The following is a 22,062-nucleotide window of genomic DNA, read 5'->3' as shown; positions in this document are numbered from 1 at the left end:
GCCTCAAAGCCAGAGTGAGTGGAGGCAAATGAAGATGTCTTACACTTCCATCTGCGCTCCTCAAGATGTACAGGACATATAAGCTGCCCAACCCCTCCTCTTTCCTCTGATGGACGGCAAAAACTGGAGCATTTGGGTTTTGAGCTGTGTGTGTGTGCGTGCGTGCGTGCGTCTGTGCGTGCGTGCGTGCGTGCGTGTGTGTGCGTGCGTGCGTGCGTCTGTGTGTGCCACAGTCAAGTCCCATTTTCTCTTCAGCTGTTGGGAATTAAAAAGGAGGGATCAAGGGATGAGGGAGGTAATCCACCTGAAAGGGATAGAGCGAGAGAATGAGAGAGGGAGAGCAGGAAAAGAGAGAGAGAGCTAAAGAGAGAGAGGAAGATAAGAGAGAGAGGGCAGAAAAAGGAGAGAAAGTGGCGAGCGAAAGGGGGAGAGAGGGAAAAAGCGAAAGACAGGCAATGACAGGCAATGACAGGCAATGATAGGCAATGACAGACAGACAGACAGACAGACAGACAGACAGACAGACAGACAGACAGACAGGCAGGGATGGAAAGAGACAACACCAATGCACACACCTTGCCTTCCCAGACAGAAGATTATTGTATCTTATTATTTTCCCCTTAATTTCCCAGTCAGATGCTATATGGGAGCCGTTGGCCCAAGATGGCCGTTGCTTCTTCACTCTGCTAGGTCCACAGATGAGGGTGGCTAAACAGAGTATTAGCTTCCCACTCAAAGGCTTTACCCTTATCCTTCAGGTTGCTAATTCGACCCCCTGGCATCTGACCTGGGCCCTTCAGGCCTGTTTTTCAAGGCTTTGGGGCAGATTTAGAAAGAATTGGGGATAATGTGTCTTTAGTGTATTTAGGCTTGAACACATGTGCCCAAAAGCTGGTGGTCTATCAAACAGTGAGTGAGTGAGAGCCCTTATGTCTTGGAGCTCCCTTGATGGAGTTGTCGAGGTGATAGAGGGGGTCAGAGGGATTGACGAGAGGAGGAGGTGTAGTGTGTTTGCCCGTTTCGAGGGCTAAGCCGTGGAAAGCTGGCACGCTGGTCATCTAGATCGGTGTGCCTGCAACGGTGTGTCTTCGAGTGGCAATTACGTAATGCAAAGAAGCACACATATTCACCGAATATCAAGCGACTTGACCTATCCACTAAACCGACTCATTGTATGATCAAATATCCATATATTTTTTAAATGTTTACATTTGTGAAAATATGTACATAAACACAAATAAATTAAATTCACACTAAACAGATGCAGAATCAGAGTAGGAGATCGATCATTGAATTTGATAGGGATGGTGTAATAGAGACTGAAATGTCAGTGAAGTATGCACTTCTCAAGGCCAATGAAGCCGATTGTCACCTGAATCTGGGTTATAAGTGTATGTTGTCCAGAAGATGGCGATAGTGGACTACATAAACCTTTACAATTGTTCACAAACTGTTCTCTTTCGATCACTACCATGGTCATGCATGTGTTTTCATAGTTATTCTTGTTAGAAACATTTCAACTTGGCCCTATCCATATAGGCCAATTTCCACGAGTGTAAGGGGTTAATACTGATTGGCCAGTTGTTGTTACCTCTTGAAGAAGAAACAGGAAGTTGATGCCTATGGCCTCAATGCTTGGATTTCTGGACCCTTTGCCTAGCTAGCTCACATGAAAAAATACTGTAGTGGATGATGGTAAAAAATAGTATTTACTGTAGTATACTGTAATATTTACAGTTAATTATAGTATATATATTGTAGTAAATAAAACTGTAGCATATACTATAGTAATTAATGTATTGTTTTTGCAGTTTGTAATATACTGTAGTATTTACTGTAGTGTTTTTACAGACTGTAGTATTTACTGTAGTGTTTTTACAGACTGTAGTATTTACTGTAGTGTTTTTACAGACTGTAGTATTTACTGTAGTGTTTTTGCTTTATTGCCTTTGACATAGAAGTGTAGGCTTTGTTCTTGAGGAAACTTACTGGAGAAGTACTAAAACAGCATGTGTTCCATATACTGTAGGTAGGTAGGTAGGTAGGTAGGACTGGGGTCTGAACAAATAGATCAGAGATTCTGCTCTCTTCAATAACTTGTAGGGAACACAAAATGGTCTATAATTGGCATGTAGGTTTCTTACTTATGGGTGGCACAAATTGTCATATGGGAGAGGGGAGTATGCAGAGTATATGCTAATTAAATACTATAGTATTTACTATAGTTCAAAATGTGTAGTGCTTTTGCGGACTGAAGTGTTTTTGTAGACATTACTACAACAATCTACACAGTGTTTTTGTAGACATTACTACAACAATCTACACAGTGTTTTTGTAGACATTACTACAACAATCTACACAGTGTTTTTGTAGACATTACTACAACAATCTACACAGTGTTTTTGTAGACATTACTACAACAATCTACACAGTGTTTTTGTAGACATTACTACAACAATCTACACAGTGTTTTTGTAGACATTACTACAACAATCTACACAGTGTTTTTTTTTGCGTATGACGCTGTTGTTTTTGCAGTATACTACAACATTCTATAGTAAGTACTACACAGTATCGAAGGATACATATAGTGCGTAGTATAGTATTCTACAGTATACTACAGTTAACTATAGAATTCTATAGTAAGTACTGTAGTATTCTATAGTAAACTGTGGAAGTAATGGAAGCTCTAAAGCTTCCCTGTTTCCCACAGTAAGTATCAGTACATTGGTCCATTTCGACTGTATCTCCGATCAAATGGTGAAATAATTGTAACTCAGTTCATACCTTGGTCAAGTGCCATTTCTTTCTGTCTCCCATGCTGTTTTTTTTTTTTTAGCCTAAATCTTCTCATTTAGATTTCCTAACTTAACTGGAATTGAAATACACCCCAATGGTGTAGATAGCCAGCCGTATGTAGTGCCAGTAGCATGGTAACATGTTAGACAAGTACTCACTATTTCACATAAATTCCATTATATTTCATTCATAGTCTTCATATCTTGTATAATTGTACATAGTCCTACTATGTTGGTACATACTGTACTGTATGCTACTGCCATGTTGAAGGAAATAGTTCATTTGAACCCTGAAGGGTAAGAGACCCAGTAGTAAATATGCAAACCTAATTGTAGGCTTCTCTTTACATATGGTGTGTGCCGTGAGCGACAGCTACAAGCCAGCATCTCCCCCTTTGAATATGCATTTCCCATTATATGCTCGGATGGTCTTAAAACAGATCGATTCATCTCAAGAGAGATGTTTAAGCAGAGGTGCACGTTTGTGGATGCAAATTCATGGCGAATCTTCCTTTGATTATGCAAAGTGAGAGCCACCATACGCACGTCTTTTGGGGAGGTGTTATACCAATGCAAATATGAAGGCCTGTTGCATTACATGGTAATTAAGAGTTGGTGTTGTCGGGCCACTCGGTTATCTCCACTAGTGAATTGGCTTCGGAGCTTCATTGTGAATATTTAATGAGGGTAATGTGAAAGGGCTCATATTGGTTCTTGGTACACCATTGCTATCCCAGTCATGTGAACCGTCACCCTTTTATACTGTCGAATAGGTGCTGTTATTGGTGATGTGTACGCCTTTGTATCTCCTTCCTGTTTTTAGGTGTGGTATTATGAAAGTTCAAGTTAAGAAGTAAAGATACTTTAAAGGTAAGGTATAAATAACATAATTCAGCATTGTACTCATCGGATGAATATATTTTAGAATATAAAAACCCAAGTGGCAGTGGGGACATTTCTGTACATTTCTACTTAGTATATTTACGGCTGTGTAAGATGCTCTATCCCCATTGCAGGCAAGGTAATAAGCCAAATGCAACCTTTTTGTCATCCGGTATCAAGTCATTTTGCGTTGATAATGGCGCAATATGCATATTGCGGATAGATTGCATATCGGATGGTCTTATTTAAAATCAGCTTCATGATGCGTATGAGCTTGAATCAATTGACATTGCGGAGCTTGGGAACATGCATTGGTGCAACGTTTAACCATTTGTTAGACCAGCCTAAGTAAACATTTCAAAGACATGAACATAGATTGAACATACACTGACTTCATAGAATTCGTATAACTTCATATTCCTCATCGTAACGTGATCCTTCTCGCCAAATAAAATGAAGCCAATGTGAAGTAGGCTTATGCAGAGTAATAATTGAACCAATTGCAGGGGAGATACTCATGTGCGCCGACAAAGTTGACAATGTTTTAGCATCTACTGTAAACCTGATTGCTGGGTTTGTGACACTTGTGCAGACAGATACGCTTGTTGCTATCCATTGCAAGGTTGTTCTCTCTCTTTCGTCGTAATGAGCAATGAAATCTTCTCGCTTAGGAGATCATTCTAGTTTTACTTTTTACCAACATGTTATAGAATAACGTGCGGTGTCAATTATTTTCATTATAATTTGTGAGATGCAGTTACTTCTGCAAGTGGTTTACAAAATTCCCCGCGACCTCAGGTCATTTAATTGCCTTAGCTTTGATCGACCTCATTTGCGTCGTACCTACGAGGCACGTTTCAAATGATGTTCTTTGTGTAGTGTAGCTGTGTGCGAAGTATCCAACAGACACTAGAGACATGATCTACCATGATGTTGTTGTGGGCTTCGGTTTCTCAACCAAAACTAGCAGGTGGAATCTCTGCTATCTTTTGGCCAGACCATACCCCTGGTATGCAATTTAACCAGTTTATTTTCTTTGTTAAGAAAAATAACAATATGCAAAATAGACGAGGTGCAAAAGGTCACTTCCTCACACGCTCTCACACACGTGCAGCTCTCACACACATGTGCAAGCTGCTTACGGCTGTGGTAATACAAGCTGCTTACGGCTGTGGCATGATTTCCCCTTGATGTGTACTCTTTGCCTTCACTGACATACAACTAAACCACTAACGACTGACGCCAAGACAGTCGTTGCTGAGAATAAAATAAACAGACATGACACCGTTGGCAGCATAACACTCCTTTGTTTGCACTCTTGGTTCATACGTTAATATCCCATGAACAATAGCGTGACAGACACCATTAAAAGACACCGGTTACTTAAAGTGTTATAACAGTGAATTTTGACAACTACATGCTTTTTTCTTAAACAAAAAAATGTCTCAAGGCCTTTTTCCGAGACCCCTTTCTTTCGTTAAACTCTTTGGAAATGTATGGCGTCTCACTTTCCAATGTGGTCGGTGACGTTGTGAGGTCATTACAGGCAGGTGAACAGGTCACTGTCAGACTCCGTTTCCTATCATGACACATAACATCCAGTGTGGTCACGTGATTTATTTTCTCCAATGGGCCTTCAGATCAGATGTTTGTATCTAATTAAGCAGCCTTCCCCTTCGATGCCTTTTAGCATCTTTAAGCCCATATCTGATCTTGATCAAGATCTTTATCAAGATGACATGCTTATTTTGTGAAAGAATAGAGAGGAACCTAAGACCTGAGAAAATGTTGTGTTGCAAAGATGGATACAGAAGTTACAGTGTCGTTCACTCCATCGGTACAAGTCGTCCACCGAACATACATCAGCCGTCTTACAAAAGTCTACCTCTCACACACTCCCAGTGTCTAAAACAATTCGACATAGCAAAACAGAAAAACACAGAATGATGAAGAAAAGACATTGACAAAAAACACCTAGATGGTTTCAATCGTAAATTGAAGCCACCTCATTCTTCATAAGTACCAATACACTTCCTATTTATCAAGTAACACCTTTCAGGTAGATGTACTTCCTTTATCTGGTATAAATGTAACTGTCCCTTTGATATTATTTTATATTTTTTATAATAAATATGGAGAATCAAGTGGGAGCCAAAGGAACATCAGGTGAAGGACACACTGACTGTTTGTCGCCTTGGTAGGTAGTGCTTCCTTCTACAGTGCAGCTCTCTAGAGATGGCACCTCCATCAAAGCAAAGGATTTGACATTTGCACGTTAGTAGTATTCTAAAGCACAAGCAGACAGCAGCCCGCCTTTTGTTCCTGCATGTTCCACACAACCCCAGCCTATCCTCCCACTTTCATTCCTCCACCCAGCCATCTATCCATCACCCATACATCTCTCCATTCATTCCTGGATAATTCTCCCCATCCCCTCAGTCATTGTTTACCGCGACTCGAGTACATCCTCTTCTTTCTTTCTTTCTTTTCCTCCTAAACGCGTCTACTGGGTCTTCCTTGCGGCTGCGGCGGCTTCTACTTTAGCTGCGGCGGCCTTCTTGGTCTTGTCAATGTAGGCCTCGTGGAAGAACTGGCAGAAGAGCACAAAGTAGCTGAGGTACATGAGCGAGGACCACACAATGTTCTGCACGTGCGACGGGCACTCCTGACCCTGCTGCATCCACGAGTACACCAGGTAGTTCACCACGCAGCCCATCAGCATCTGGGTGATCTGCGTGAGCGTGATGAACATGGCGAATTTCCTTGAGACCTTGAAGCCGACCGCCCTCAGGGCGTAGTAGGAGTACATGACGGCGTGGACCAGGTAGTTCATGGTCATGAACCAGCCGCCGCCGGCCACCATGTCCTTGTAAGAATACCAGGAGTACAGCAGAACAGTCATGTGATGGTACCAGTGGAGAAAGATGAGCTTCTGCTTCCGCAGCACGATGAACAGGGTGTCACCTGCATGGTGGGTGTGGAGAGAGAGAGAGAGAGAGAGAGAGATGGAATAATGAGGGAAGGACAGAGAAAATATACAAAAAGTGAGAGACAGAGACATTGAGAGAGAGAAAGAGTTAGAAAAGGGGAAGGAAATTGACATTTCACAGTTACAAATTGAAAGGAACAAAAGCTCAGACCTTCCATTTCAGGTAACACTTATTACTAGCACTGAGTTCTACTTCGGTGTTATCTTCTAATACTCATGTTCTTGGCACATCAATATTGTAAGATCATGATGACAACATTTAGGCGTGATAAGACGAAGTGAGGACTCAAATACATCTTTACTGTGCTCTACAACTTGGCTTTATATTTGTCTTTATAAGTGAATACTGTACATCTGGTCCTGTTTAATACATCTAGGTCCGAATTTAATCACAGATGAAATGCACTGTGGGTTCACTCACAATCTTTATGCTGTAGGTGTACTTTCACGTCAACATATAATAACAATGTCTGCGAACAGATCAGTCTCCAGGGTGTATCGGTTTTAAAGGTTTGGGGAAAAAAATTAAACTTTGCTCTGCAAAACGGGGCCCACCATTCCTGACTAATTGGTAAACCCACTGCTTGAAAGTGGAAAACTACCAGAGGATTCAGAGTTAGCTCTGTGCCCCCGTCTGTGTGTGTAAGAGTGTGTGTTTGTACAGCATCTCTCTCTCTCTCTCTGCTCTCTCTCTCTCTGCTCTCTTTCTCTCTCTGCTCTCTCTCTCTCTCTCTCTGCTCTCTTTCGCTCTCTGCTCTTTCTCTCTCTCTGCCTCCCATATGCCTCTGTGACAGCAAGCAGTGATTTGGCTAAGTGGCTGCTATGTTCCATTTGCAGGCCTCAATGTGCTGGTCACGGGCCAGCAGGTTTGGCTCCACCCAACCAAAGCTCTAGAACCAAGTTAAGGGTAGGGGCTTCTATCCCCCTCCATGTGCCCCTGAGAGGGAGCTCCTGCTATGGGCTCGTACTCAGAGCTGACAGGGTGTGGAGCCCCAGTGACCGCAGGACTGGGCAAATACAAAAGGGCTACACAGGAAGAAAATGTATTCCCAGACAGTCTTTGGGGACGAGTGAAAGGTCATCCAAACTTGCCCCCGTTGGGGTTAGAGGGCACGCCTGTCGCTGAGGCAATTGAGGACAGAAAAGATCATCGAAGACGTCATTTGTTTCTTGTGCTACTGTGTGTGAAATGTCTGACATGGCAGCATTTTCATGCCTACAGATCCGTGTGCCGATCCTCGGGTGGGTTATTTCAGCCACATGGGGGCAGAGATATTTCATGTAAATTATTAACATATTTTCATATGTCTAATACCACAAAGTCTCATAAACCACAATACACATAAAAAGGCATTCACATGTAAAACACTTTATTACAGATAATGGTAGTTGTAGTAGTAGTAGTAGTAGTAGTAGTAGTAGTAGTAGTAGTATACTAGTAGTAGTAGTAGTAGTATACTAGTAGTGGTAGTAGTAGAAGTCAGTCATCTTACCCAATTCTGGTGCTTTACTGAGCACAAAGGCGTAGGCCCAGAACTTGCTGACCGGCCCGTTGTAGAAGCTCTGATCACACACTGACTGCTTGAGCCCTTTAGTCATCAGAATGTATGTCATGTAACTCCCAGTGCGGACAGCACCAAATATACTGGACATGAGAGAGACAGACAGAGAAAACAGTTAGCAGAATACACTAAGTCAAGCCCAAGAACCCTGGAATACGGTCACTCCTGCCACAGCAAAGTTTGTACAGCATCGTTGTTTACACAACTACTGCCTATGCACACACGTGAACATTTTGCAGCACAAGGACTTCTACACAGTGAGTTCTTTACTCAAAACTATCCGGAACATAACTTTAAAATTGACCCGATAGTTATATATAGCTATTTAATGCTATACAACATGCTTACAGCATGTGCATTGACTGTGTTACGTTCCCCAATAAGAAACCAAAAATCATCAAATGACCCAACTGACAACCAGAACGAAACAGGTGAGGTTTTAAAATGGGTTCTAAAAGGCATCACTAGGGGTACTTACTGACTGGGTGCTTGCCAAGCCAACTCAAGTAAGGTCCTAACAAACACTCACCATGGACGTCCACTAGATTTGCCTGACATCAGACAAACTAATGGAAAGGAAAGCCCACAACAACTTAGGTAAGGGAGTGCAAATAAACGTGGAGCAAACCAAACAGGGGAGACACGAGATAAAAACTTAAAGAGGAAGAGCTAAACAGCGGTGTCGCTCTTCCGACATCGCTCATACCAAGTTGAGAACTCCGCCAGCCACTCTGCAAGCACAGGTGAAACTACCAACTGACTAATGAGGCGACAGGTGCAACACATCCTGACCAATGAGGACAATTCAAATCAGGGCAAGCCACACCCAAACAGAGCCAACCTCGAAATTGAAATCGAGCAACAACAAAAAAATGAAAGCCCATAACAACTGGACCGGTGTTGAAAATATCTGTTGCCTCTTACCTGAATACTGCGAGAGTGAGGGACCACAGTGCCAACGGTTTCCTCAGCTCAAACTTCTCCCTTCGTTTCATCACACGGCGACCGCCTAGTATGAAGGCAGCATAGAGGGCTGAGAAGAGGAAAGACTTCTTCCTGTAAAGGATGGAGTTTTGTGAACATTACACATTCGGCACTCACTGCTACCTGTGGTAAATATTTTCATAACTCTATGTCTTGAACTGCATTGTTGGTTAAGGGCTTGTAAGTAAGCATTTCACGGTAAGGCCTACACCTGTTGTATTCGGCGAACGTGACGAATAAAATGTGATTTGATGAGATTTTTGGGGAAAAACCCTAGGCCTTGCAAAAAAACGTAAATGGCAATAACTCCCCTTCTCCATTCTGCACCATCAGCTTCATATGGTGGCAACAGCACTGTTTATTGCTCTTTTCAGCTGACGAGGTCTACAAGAACCAGGAGAGAAGTGCACTATTTTGCGTAGCTTCCCTGTGAAAAAATGGTTGAAGAGAGGAAAAAGGAGAAAGCTCATTTAGGGTAATTACGATCAAAGTTTAGATTGAGGAAGAAAATGTGGCTTGTCATTATGCTTGAGTTCTCTAACTATGATAGCAAAGGCGTCACCTCTCAGCTTATCTGCCATCCCCCCAGGCAGATTGGAGTTGTTTTTGGAGTTGTCGATTCAATGCAGGAGAGATATGACCTAAAAAGTCCACTCGCACCACCTTCTTTGCTCTGCCCATCCTTATAACACAAGTTCAACACAAGTTCCCAGAACCAATTCCCAGAAGCATTATAACCACAGACATTATAACCACGAACATCCTCTTTCCATGAACCAGAAGTACATTTAGGAAGTAGATGGGAAGTTTACCTTTGCGCACTAGCTTTTATGGATTTATGGATAGATCCATTTGCTTTGAAGGGAAGGAAGAACTGTTTCCTGACCAACAAAAAAGGCTCTGTAAACAAAATAAACCTTTATTTAACTAGGCAAGTCAGTTAAGAACAAATTCTTATTTTCAATGACAGCCTAGGAACAGTGGGTTAACTGCCTGTTCAGGGTCAGAATGACAGATTTGTACCTTGTCAGCCCGGGGATTTGAACTTGCAACATTTCAGTTACTAGTCCAACACTCTAACCACTAGGCTACCCTGCCACCCCAACCTAACACTATAGAAATGTAATAGATCCTAACTTCCTATAGGGACACTCCCTAACTAGCCTGTGTTGACCATGTGAATAATGTAATACTGACAGAATCACTGTAACACTTCTGAACAATCTTACATCAAAACAATATCCTGAAAGGACATTACTGTTATTGACGACATGTCACTCTTTGTGCAAAATGCAAAAAAATGAAAGCTTACAGGCTTGATAACTGATTGAACAAAGGACAAAGCAGTGCAGTTAAAGTCCAAAGGAATCTGCTTTCACACAATGAGTGCAGAATGTCTTCGTTGTTTCGATGTAAATAAACAAGGGTGAAGAACGGAGCGACTCAGAGTAAGCACCCTACTTAGAGAGGCAGAGAAAATTCTAGATGAGCAACAATCCCCACATTCCTCACACGCTGTCTTCAGACTTTAAAAAAAGGTTAAAGGTCACAATGATAAATGGCCTTCAGTGTGATTCCTCATAACAGTACGAAGCTTCAGAGATGTGGATACTAGGAAGTAGAGGACCAAATACCCTTTTCACACTATCACACCAAACTCAAACCAAACTCTGCTGGTTCGGTTATTTCCTTCTCACATTGTCCAATCCAGCACAGTTCCTAGAAACCAGGTAACCAGGTCAGCTCAGTACAGCTTGGTTTGGTTCAGTTCGGTTTGTCTCAGTAGTGTGAAAAGCCCTACAGAGTACGGTGTGAATGAGGTACAATAACATAAGAGGAGGTATTGCTAATCGGAAAAACCCACGAATATCAGAGAAAACCTGAGGCACGGTCAAAGTCTACAAAGTCTCTCTCCTTGCTTGATCAGGTCAGCTGTGGCCAAGCTATGCCTCCAGGAATGGAAATTAATTTGAGATGTCCGTGTGAATTCACATCATGCCTCCACGACTCGTAGTAGCTGCAAGTGGCAAGGGCATTCAAGTCAGAGCTTCCATCAGGGCTGAATGTGTCTCTTGCTGCCTCTCTATACCTCGGTCAGAGTACATTGAAGATTCCCCAGTATGCTTATCACTGGTCAGTTTAGCATTTTCAACATGGTTAAGGTTATGATTGGGGGAGTATAAGCTGATCCTAGATCTGTGCCTCTTAAGCAAATTAGAACAGAGCAGCTCTGTCAGGGGATATGCAAATGCTGTCAGGGATATGCAATCATCTCTGAATGACAACATCAGAGAAGGTGTACTAATCCATCTTCACCTGAAACAAGATTTATGCACTGCACTTCAAACAATTCCCAAAAAATGTGACTTTCTTAGCACTGAACTCATTTCTTCATGACTGATTTATTTGTACTCTACTCCTTTCTGACAATATTGAACCACAAAGCGACATGAGACAGGATATATTTAGATGAAAACTCGTAGAACAACAAAAAAAGTGTCTGCTTAAATGTAAATGCAATGCTATTTGGAAATCCCAAATTACAGGAAACTGTACACCATAAATGCTGTTCCTGACTAATAGTGATGGCACAACCCACTGGGCAAAAACTGGCAAAACTGGCAAAAACTGGCAAAACTGGTTGAATCAACGCACGTAAATGGTATGTAATGAAGCTGAATCGACGTGGAAAACTGATCCGATTTTTAAAAGTCATAAACATAAGGGATTTTTTTTGTTGTTACATCCAACTTTTTACTTAAATCCAATTACATTGTGAAATGTTTTGTTAATTTCACATTGAATTTCCATTAGTTGACAACACAACCAGTGGTAGACATTTTTCTTCATTTGTATATTGCACCTCTCACATCCCTGAGAACTATCCAACAGAGCTTCTCTTTTTGCCAGTCATCATCAGAGTCCGTGGAGAGCCAGGCAGCTCCCATGCATTCCCTTATCGCTGGGTGAGACTCGCTGGGCGGTAGCCGAGTTTGTGTATCAAAGCCACTGCTGGAGCGAAGACAACATTAGGGGCTCATCTAATGCATTTCTGATAGAGCGAGCAAAGCAGTGGTGGGGATAGCATTCCGTCGTATGTCTGCATCATGCATCAGGTCATCCTGTCAAACAGAGCTAGCAAGTGGCGTGAACTATATATATATATATATATATATAAAATAAAACGTTGATGACTTTTAATATTTAGGTCATATTAGAACTAATGACCGAACCTGGTTTTAATCATAATGTAGGATGGCACAACACTGTATCATAACTACAACCACATACTGCAACTCTGTGCATTTACTTGTGGAAGAATATGTCCACTGGTTTGGGGCTTTATTGAAAAATCAGTGCAATAATGATCTTGCTCTGTGAATATTTAAACAGTATAAGAGGCCTTTTTTCAGAGCGAGAGACTAGCGAAAGTGTGAACAGATTTCGAAACAAATCTTAACTGAAGGCATAAATCACACCTGAGCGAGAGACTAGGGAAAGTGTGAACACATTTCGAAACAAATCTTAACTGAAGACATAAATCACACCTGAGCAAGATACTGCACAATGGCAGGAACTATTTGGCTCAATTTCTATAATACAAAGGAGTCTTTGTATTACGGGCAAGATCTGCACACACGGGCAAGATCTGCATACACCTTCCAAAGCAGTTCACAATAAGTGGCCCTTCCCCTCCCCCTAGCTGTGTTGGTCAAAGCTGCTAGCTAACCTGCTGTGTAACTTAGATCTGTATTAGCTGGAGCAGGAGATTTCTCCTCTTACATAACACTGACTTTGCAGTGTGAGGATGAGTGTGTGTGTGTGTGTTCAGTCTTGGAGCTGTCCTCACAGTAAGGTGGCTAAGTTTAGGGTGAAGTACCTTGTCCCCTGGCTATCTTTGATTGTTTGTAGGTTGGACAGTAGCAGAGCAATCAGTAGTGGTGTCAAGTCAGATCCCTGAGGTACGCCAAACTTTAGGTTCCGTAAACAAACTGATACATAAGGCCAAGCAATAAATAAGTCCTGAATATTACAGATTCAGTATTTCTTGCATTGAATAAAACCGAACCTTGTCCCCAGTCTCAAATTTCTGGCCCATAGAGCCTGGTAACAGTGTTGGACTGTCTGGAACTTTGTGGGTGTGGATTTACTGAGTGACATGCTAATCAATTTGTATTCTGAGAAAATCACACAACTATGAGGTGTGGCTCTAAATCGAGGCGGGAGAGAGTCGTCATTAATCAACACAGACACAAAGTCATAAACCCTGCCTATTTCTAAAATGTCTCTTCATAAAATCTGATTTTAAACCTAACCTTAACCACACTACTAACCTAATGCTTATACCTAAATTAAGCTTAAATTCACCTGTTTTAAATTTGTGGCTATGGAAGCTAGTGGAAACCGAGAGGGAGCGAGCCTCCGACAGTTGTATTAGATTATGAAAATCACATTAGCCATATTATTTTGGGTGAGCCCTATTGATTCTGAGTTCAGGCATATAATGTTGATATTGTATGTGAAATCTAATTCTAAGATGCGTACTTTCAGATTTTCCGAACTCACTTCCTTGCTTAAATTACTTGCACTGCTTGTGCTTTGAAGTCTACAAAGTAGGGGGAAGGTTCTAAAGGTTGCGCTAGATAGTGATAGACTGAGACATCATCCAGTTGTTGCCGTTCCTGCCATAGAGTCCCATTCAAGTTCCATTCTGTGGCGTTGTGAAACCAGACAGGTTGAAAGAGAGAGAGCGATCTGTTGGACGAGATCATACAAAACCTAACACTAAAAAGTGTTACTTTATGTATACGGCAGTGTATTTAATGAAAATGGGAAGAAGAATGAGTTCCAAAATTATACGATTATTTAACGTTGCACTACGCCGAAATCGCTCCGCTAATTCCTAGTTGCTGAAACTCGAATAGTTCACCTAATTTCAATTTATGTGACAAAATAAGATGGTACATTGATTCTCTACCTAAACTGCTGTGAAATAAATAATATACTCTACCATTCAAAAGTTTGGGGTCACTTAGAAATGTCCTTGTTTTGGCCCATTATCAGCAACCATCACTCCTGTGTTCCAATGGCCCGTCATGGTAGCTAATCCAAGTTTCTCATTTTAAAAAGGCTTTGCAGTGTGATGGCCAGTTTGAGCCTGTAACGAACCCACAAATGCTAATACTCCAGATACTAAAATAATCTAAATAAGGCCAGTTTTATTGCTTTTTTAAATCAGAACAACAGTTCTCAGCTGTGGTAACATAATTGCCAAAGGGTTTTCTAATGATCAATTAGCCTTTTAAAATGATAAATTTAGATTAGCTACCACAATGTGCCATTGGAACACAGGAGTGATGGTTGCTGATAATGGGCCTCTGAACGCCTATATAGATAGTCCATTAAAATCTGACTTTTCCCGCTACAATGATCATTCACAACATTAACAATGTCTACACTGTATTTCTGATCAATTTCAATAAACAAAATGGTTGTTTCAGCTGTTTGAAGCTGGTGTACAAAACCGAAAATAAAAGCCGCAAAAACAAAACTTAAGAATGGGAAGCATAGAAATAGTGCACATAGAAAAGATCTACCGCTTCTTAGACTTGCATTCAAGTAGAATGATAGATCTATAACTAACATTTCTATGTGAATTTGGTTAGGTTGCCCCCAAAGGTTACATATTGCCACTTTAACATTTACACTGTTAGTTTCACTGCCTATTTCTGTTGAGCTGATAATAATTGTACAACAAGGCAAATTATTTACTTTTGCTCTGGCAAATAATAGTTTCAGCTTGTTAAGGGATTAAAGTGTAATGGTGAGTGACTGGTTTATTTATAGTAGGAAGAGAATGAAAGCTCTGCAAAGGTTTGAATTAGACCTATTCCCATTTTGCTTTGCAAAGGTTTGAATGAGACCTATTGCCATTGTGGCAAATGTAGATCACTAGGGAATAGAAGGATGCATGGTAAGTGGTGCAAATTAGATGCACATTGCACCTCATGGCCACTTGCACAAATGCAAAAACACATTTAATGTGACACACTGTTGGAATGAAAATGGCTATGCCTCTGCAAAAGCTGTTTGGTGAAATTGACTTGATGATGAAATGACTGCTCTTTCCTCTGTTAGCATCTTAACTCTCAGCTGGGACTGTGACAAGATGGCAGAGTCAAATTTGAGAGAGGGTTTTTCCCTTGAGAAACATTCACAGGGAGTCACCCAATATCTTCATATCTGTCTCCCCAATTCAGATGAGCTCCTGGGTGAATCAACGTCAAGCCAGAGGTGTGCTCTGGGTCGACGCAGTCAGCAGCAATCATCATCTTTGCAGCCTGTCCTTCTGGGAAAAGCAGCATGCAAAACATTACTCCCAGGAGTCGATACCATAACTCATTGGAGACCAGCTAGCTGGCCTAACCTTAGAGAAAGGTCAAATTCTAACCTTTGTCAGAGAGTCACAATCATTGATGATGTAGTATTAGCTACCGAGGGGAGAGGAGGCCGAATTAGCACATAATGTTCTGAAAACCATATGTTAGAGCTTGGTGAGAGAGTGGTAGTCCTGTAGTTATTTTGCATACAACCTTCCCACAACTTTCTGGGAATGGTGCAGGATAGTTGCTTAGCTTTGTAACATTCTCAGCACATTTAAGGAACTTCACAAAAATGTTCTAGGAACGTTCTAGGAATGTTCTCCAACTGCTTTGACATTGGGAATGTTCTCAAATTGTTCTAAGAAAGTCAAGAAACAATGATTTTCTGTTGGAATTTCAGTATTTCAGCATAACATTTCCTACAGGTTTCCTCATGGTTCTATTTAAAGTAATGTTCTCAAATTTTTCAGAGAACGTCAAGAAACAATGTTCTTCTGTGGGAATTTCAGTACTTCCACAGAACATTCCATACAAGTTCCAATGTGGTTCTGATTAATGTCATATGTTTACTACATTCTGGGAATATTAAAACAATTGTCTGACTGAAGCACAGTTCTCAGAACATTCAGAGAACATATGATTTCTCTTTAATGTCAGTTCCTGGCAATATTCTGAGAATGTTCTAAAAAATGTAAATCTACACATTAACATCAATAAGCTTTATATTCCGTTCTCAGGACATGACGAAAACATTCCATAAAAATCATAAGGAAACGTTAGCAACGTTCAGACCATGTTTCTAAGAATGTTGTTTGGAAACATATAGTACATTCCGTTCTCAGCGTCAACCAAACTCGCTCTAGGTGTGTTGGCCATGCCAACCTATTGGCCACACCTGACCTTAATGAGTGCTTGTTTCCTTTGAAATAGGGTCTGTTTGAATAGACTAAAATGAACAACTTTGTATGCGTAAAAAAACATGACATGCCAGTTCCATCCTGGAGTTGCAATGGACTAATTCCTGGGATAGAGAACAGAAGATCATACATTTTAATCTCACTGATGCCGAGTCACAATATATATATGTGTTTATATATATGTATGTTCATTACTAATGCCAAAACAAATTCATGTCCATGTTGTCCTACTGTTATCTGTGCTTGGAGTTCAGAAAAGTTAATCCCAAGTAAGATAGCAAACAACATTTAAATGTAGTTCTTACAGTGTTAAGAAAACTTGAAATAATAACCATAACAAAACGATCACAACATTTAGAGAATGTTCTTAGAATGTTATTTAATAACCTTAAAATAACCGATCTCAGAGCTTTAATAAAACCTCACAGGAAAACTTTAAGGGAATCAAAGTAAAATGTTCTCAGAACCTCTCTGCAGCCTAAAAATGTACATTCCCAGAACAGGCAACATTTTCACATCTGTTCCGTTTTACGTTCAGTTTTACCGGTCAGTAAACTTATGGCTTTGCTCCCACAACAAATGTGAAAACAAAAACACATGTTCCCACAACTTCCAAGGAACTAAATGTGCTAGCTGGGAGGTTCCTTAAGAAATTTGAATGTGATGGCAAGATTATACTGGGTAACTGAGGACCAAAGACTTCGGCTGAATTCCAAAAGGAAGCATTGCCTGTTCCCTCTAGGAACTCCTGTAGATCTGAAACAATTGGACAGATAAGCAATACGATGCAAATTCCATCCAGCCTATCAGAAGGCAAGTAGACGCATATTGCTTACACCTACAGTTTCCAATCCCTTCAAATGTATAGGAGTTCCTAGGAGGTAGGGGTCCCTTTCTAATGAACCCATTGGGAGTGCATTTTCCACCCAGTGATTAGAGCTCTAGGAATCCATAACAAAAGGCTGCAAATGTTCTTGGCAGCTGCACAAAGATTTAATAAGCAGACAAGTTGGACTGGATCAGTAACATGAGTAACATGAGACTGCAGGGGGAACAGTAATCTTCCTAAGACCTACAAGTCTGTTTTCATTAATGGGCACATCCTCAACAGTACAGCATACAGACAATACCATTTGTCTTGCACATTTAAACCTCAACTAACTTTTAATCAGAGCAACAAATCTATCATCATAATGCTCTGACAGAACCATCCAATATTTGAACAAAGAGCACAATAAATAGTGTATGTCCACGCAACAAGCTAACATAGTATCCCATCATGCTTTGTTGGGGTCTACAGCACTTCCTTCATAATTGCACAAAACAACTGATTCTACAATGACATGCAGTCACCCAAGAGGATGGTATCCAATTGCTTGGAAGCCCATTGAGGGTTTCAACGACTGAATACACTACACAACTTAAGCAACCATCACTGACGCTGAGCAATTGGGACATCTGTGGGGAACTGAGTGAGAATGACTCAGCAGGTAAATGGAATATATGTGTATTTCAGTGGCAGGCAGCCACAGTGTGCTGGACATTGAGACCAGGCTTAATCTTAAACTGATCTGTAAGGTTGTTGTTTGGACACTTGCTGGCACAGAGCCGTACACTCATGTTTACAATTATGCTTATCCTATTGCAATTGAACGGTGATCTCGTGAAAATAATATGTTTAATGTCATCATCTAAATGTCACAGTGCCAATTTGTTGGCTCACTGCAAGAGAAAACGTTCCTTAATCCATGAAATGTCTATATACTGTATTCCTGAGAAATAATTATGCAAACAAAATATGACACCAGGGGCAGTTTACTTAGCCGGCCCAGAAGCCGTTGCAGTGATGCAAGCCTGGATTGGCCAGACGCCATTTTCAGAAATGCTGAGTCAACCATTACTCTTCTCTCCTGTTTGTATAATTGAGCACCCCAATAGCTGAGAGGCAGCAGAGAACAACCCTTGTTACAACATTGAGGCAAGGTTTGCATTAGCCTGATTGTTCGCAGTTGTTCACAAAAGAGCTTATCATCTGTCCTCCCTTTCCCCAGGGGTTTTGTTCTCGCTGGACTCAGGTGCACTTTCCATAAGTCCTTATTAGTACTGGCTGCTACAGAGTCCATCCCTGCAACCATTTCATCACACAGTAGTCAATAGCCAGCTACTACAGCAGCCTAGCAGCCTACCATTAAACATTTCCTCTTTCCCATTGGTGTTTGGTAGGCCTCAACATACCGTGGCCCATTCAAGAAATGTGATGCGAGAAAATGTTTTTTTCCCACATAGTGAGAACACATTTCAATTACAGTGCCACAGAGTTGGAAAGTGTTGTTTTGAAGAGAACATGGATCAGAGCGTGTAATTAAGGTATTTGGTTTGATTGAATAGGGCCCCAAAGATTGATGGCAGTTCAAATGTGCCAAAAAGTCTATCACACTTGAAGCAATGCATTGTTATTGTATCTGTATGGCAGAGAAAGAAACAGGTTGGTTAACATTAAATGCTTATTTTCCTCTCTATGAGTTTATGTTGAAGGGCTGCAACTATTTACAACGACTTTTCCTACTCTAAAATCTCTCTCAAACCATGTTACATGTTCATAAACCTATTGTAGGCCTCTTTCTATTTAATTTTCTTTTGGGTGAATATGACTAACCACTCATGAATGATTATTTCCTCTTAGAACCATGCAATATGGTCTTGCCAGAGCAGACATCCCTGCTCCAAAGGCTTCCCAGAAGAGTCGGCACAGATCAGCTGCGATGTGATTGGCTAGCACTTTGTCAGCAGACATCATTCTATTGGTCAGTTGGTAGTACCAACTCATGGACAGCTCCTGCACAAATGTTTCCACTATTGGTCAGTTGGTAGTACCAACTCATGGACAGCTCCTGCACAAATGTTTCCACAAGCTTGATTCTGACAAGGATCACATTTGGACTCACCCAGGAACATTTCCATTTTAAATGAAGTGTCTCATTGCAACATAAATGTTTCTACTATAACAAATTACCTCACTTATTTGGGCTACTTTATAGTTGTGTAGCCTACCCATAAACCAGCATGTGGCATTAGTGTCGGTTGCTGCTGTTGCTACGTTACAACTTTGATTTCTCCCAGTCCATTGAAGGTTTTTCAAACGGTATAAATACTATGAGCATCTGTTTGAAAGTCAATTTATAACCCATGCTCGCCCATTAAACTCAACTCCACGATTTACGATGGAGTTGAACAACATAAAACACGACTGATTTCAGCACCCAAAGACCAGCAATTACACACAACATTGTTCTGTGTAATTGCGGGCTATTCTTTGGGTGCTGAAAAGGTTTTAATAAAACGCTCCAGTCCGCCCACACTAGTCGCCGCTCAACTCCATCATAAATTGTGGAGCTGAGTTTATTCGGCTAAACCAAAGCATGAGTGGTAACCTCTTACAGGCTACAACACTGGTAAACTCAGTGGACGAATTGGACACTGGTGGCTATAAAAATGATCAATAAGCATCATGGGGATTTATTTCCTGAAGTCACTTACCAATATTAAGAGGGTGGTGTGATTGCAGATTGAGCATAACCTGCTTATAAGATAAGAGATAAGATCTTAAACCATTTTTGGTGAGCATATGTCCAGAACATGAACATATAGCCGATCCAGGCAGTGCCATTATGTTTCATGTTTGGCTAAAATTTGATCACCTTTTTTTTATGAATGTGGTTGTAATGGTGAGCATCATAGACGTATCGCTCTGTTTCAAAGAATTAACACGTTTGTTTAGTTATTCTGACCGTTTGGAGAAACGTGCCTACCGACTTCAAGCCGGAGCGCGACGGACGGTAGGCTAAATATAATAGTAATAAACTAACAGTCTACCTCTGTCAGTACCCCGCCTACCAATGTCGGGTTTCTTTCATTCATAGCGTGCCAGTTGTCACACGAGCTACAGTATTGGGCAGCAGTGAACGAAAGATGCCTAAAAGCCTAAAATAAACATACTACTTCTCTTCACTGACAAATCACTGAGAGTCACATCAGAAGATGCTATGATCAGTCAGTTCACTGACACCAAGGGACCCTTCCTTGATTCATTGTAACTAATGCACAGCAAGCATATATGCATCATAGCAATGCTGTGAATATGGTAAACTACTGTGTGCGGACGATACTCTAACTTCATAGGAGCTTTTATTATAGGATAGCCTATAAGCAGACCATAAACTATTTGCAAACTTGAAGTTAGCAGCATCCAGAAACATAGGCTATATTATTCTTATTGATGAAATTCCTGTTTCTATTTATAAGATTATGAGGATATTATGCTACATATACACCAACAATCATTCCAACATCAATATGATATTTCATATAGCCTACCAGTTTTCTTGCATCCATCGTATGGCTTCGTCCTCGTTGAACTGTTTCTCAAATTCGTACTCTTGCAGAGCCAACACCGACATGTTCTCTGTGAGCTTTCCTATAAACGGAGACAAATGTATATTCTGACGATGTGCTATATTCAACTGAATTCTATCTCAGCAACACCCCTTTTCTCGCATTGCGCTTGCCACTGCCAGAAACTCCCAACTTAATGTGAATGTCCGGCCATATGCCTTCCACCTAGAGCCGGCATACGCCCTCTCCCACAAGGAGTTGGATTCAAGGTCCTAAAGCCCGTTGCAAGTTATCTTCTCCAAGTACAGTAGATCGTCACTGTAAGGCCTATATGGTCAGTCACTGAGACTGCACATCCTTTCTACAGCCTATTGGGAAATGTGAAGCAAAAATAAGTCTTCACATGAATCCAAGTTTCCATTCCTTCTAATAGTGCATCCCCATTTGGTAACACTTCATATTCTGCATTAGAGCACATTCCTAATGCTTTATAAGCCATGCATAACAGGTGCTAATAACACTGCATATTACAACATCCAAAGAGCATTATTGCCAGTAAATTATAACAGTATGCTTCATAAGGTATTAAGCTTGACCGTAACTGTGGATGTTATAATACCCTGAATGAAATGTTCCACAGGAGTGTAACAACATCAGAATGCGCACATGAGTTCTGTATTTTTGCAAGGTCTGCAACTTATAATGCCAGTGTTATACTGCCCTGTATGGAATGCTCCATAGGGATGTAACAACTTCACCAGTCCATGCAGGAACTCCGTATTCAGGTTCGGTCAACAAGGCAGAGTGTGGATGAGACCTATACCACTTAACGAGCAAATGCACATTATGCCATCATAAGTGGTACAATCTCATTCCACCTTACAGACGCAACTCTGCCATGAGGGCCAAACCTGAATAAGGAACTCCTGCATGGATTCCCAAGACGTTACACCCGTGTGGATAATTTCACACTGGGCATTTTAACACTCACTTCATAAGTTGCCGGTTCTATTCTGCTCCTGGATGTCCCCTGAATTCGCTACATGAGTTGGAGTTATGTCCTATTAGCAGGGTGGTAGGCTGTGGAAAGAAGGCCGAAGGTTGCTGGAGTATCATTATGCATTGCTCCATCGGTTTGCACCTGCGTATGTTCGC

At 41.1% G+C, this 22,062-nt stretch overlaps 1 protein-coding gene across 1 annotated transcript; it reads right to left on the bottom strand.

Moving 5' to 3' along the window:
* Window positions 1-4,967: 4,967 nt before the first annotated feature.
* On the bottom strand, window positions 4,968-21,684 carry LOC139390684 (very long chain fatty acid elongase 6-like). The gene is made up of 5 exons (XM_071137978.1): window positions 21,666-21,684; window positions 20,890-20,989; window positions 9,156-9,287; window positions 8,163-8,314; window positions 4,968-6,644 (listed from the first exon to the last, which is right to left on the bottom strand). The coding sequence occupies exons 2-5, from the start codon at window positions 20,970-20,972 to the stop codon at window positions 6,184-6,186; spliced, it is 828 nt and encodes a 275-aa protein (XP_070994079.1). The 5' UTR covers window positions 20,973-20,989; window positions 21,666-21,684; the 3' UTR covers window positions 4,968-6,183.
* Window positions 21,685-22,062: the final 378 nt, after the last annotated feature.

This window comes from Oncorhynchus clarkii, chromosome 31 (genome assembly GCF_045791955.1).
Source record: "Oncorhynchus clarkii lewisi isolate Uvic-CL-2024 chromosome 31, UVic_Ocla_1.0, whole genome shotgun sequence".
Classification (NCBI taxonomy): Eukaryota; Metazoa; Chordata; class Actinopteri; order Salmoniformes; family Salmonidae; genus Oncorhynchus; species Oncorhynchus clarkii.
Note: the sequence above shows the minus strand (reverse complement) of the source record. Positions and strands in the feature narration are given on the sequence as shown.

What these genes read in the sequence shown, in the direction of transcription:
- LOC139390684 (XM_071137978.1), bottom strand. Translation starts at nt 20,972, where the DNA reads ATGTCGGTGTTGGCTCTGCAAGAGTACGAATTTGAGAAACAGTTCAAC. An exon ending in CGATGGATGCAAGAAAACTG is followed by an intron (nt 9,288 to 20,889) that starts GTAGGCTATATG and finishes CATCCTTTACAG; the next exon opens with GAAGAAGTCTTTCCTCTTCT. An exon ending in CAGTAAAGCACCAGAATTGG is followed by an intron (nt 6,645 to 8,162) that starts GTAAGATGACTG and finishes CCCACCATGCAG; the next exon opens with GTGACACCCTGTTCATCGTG.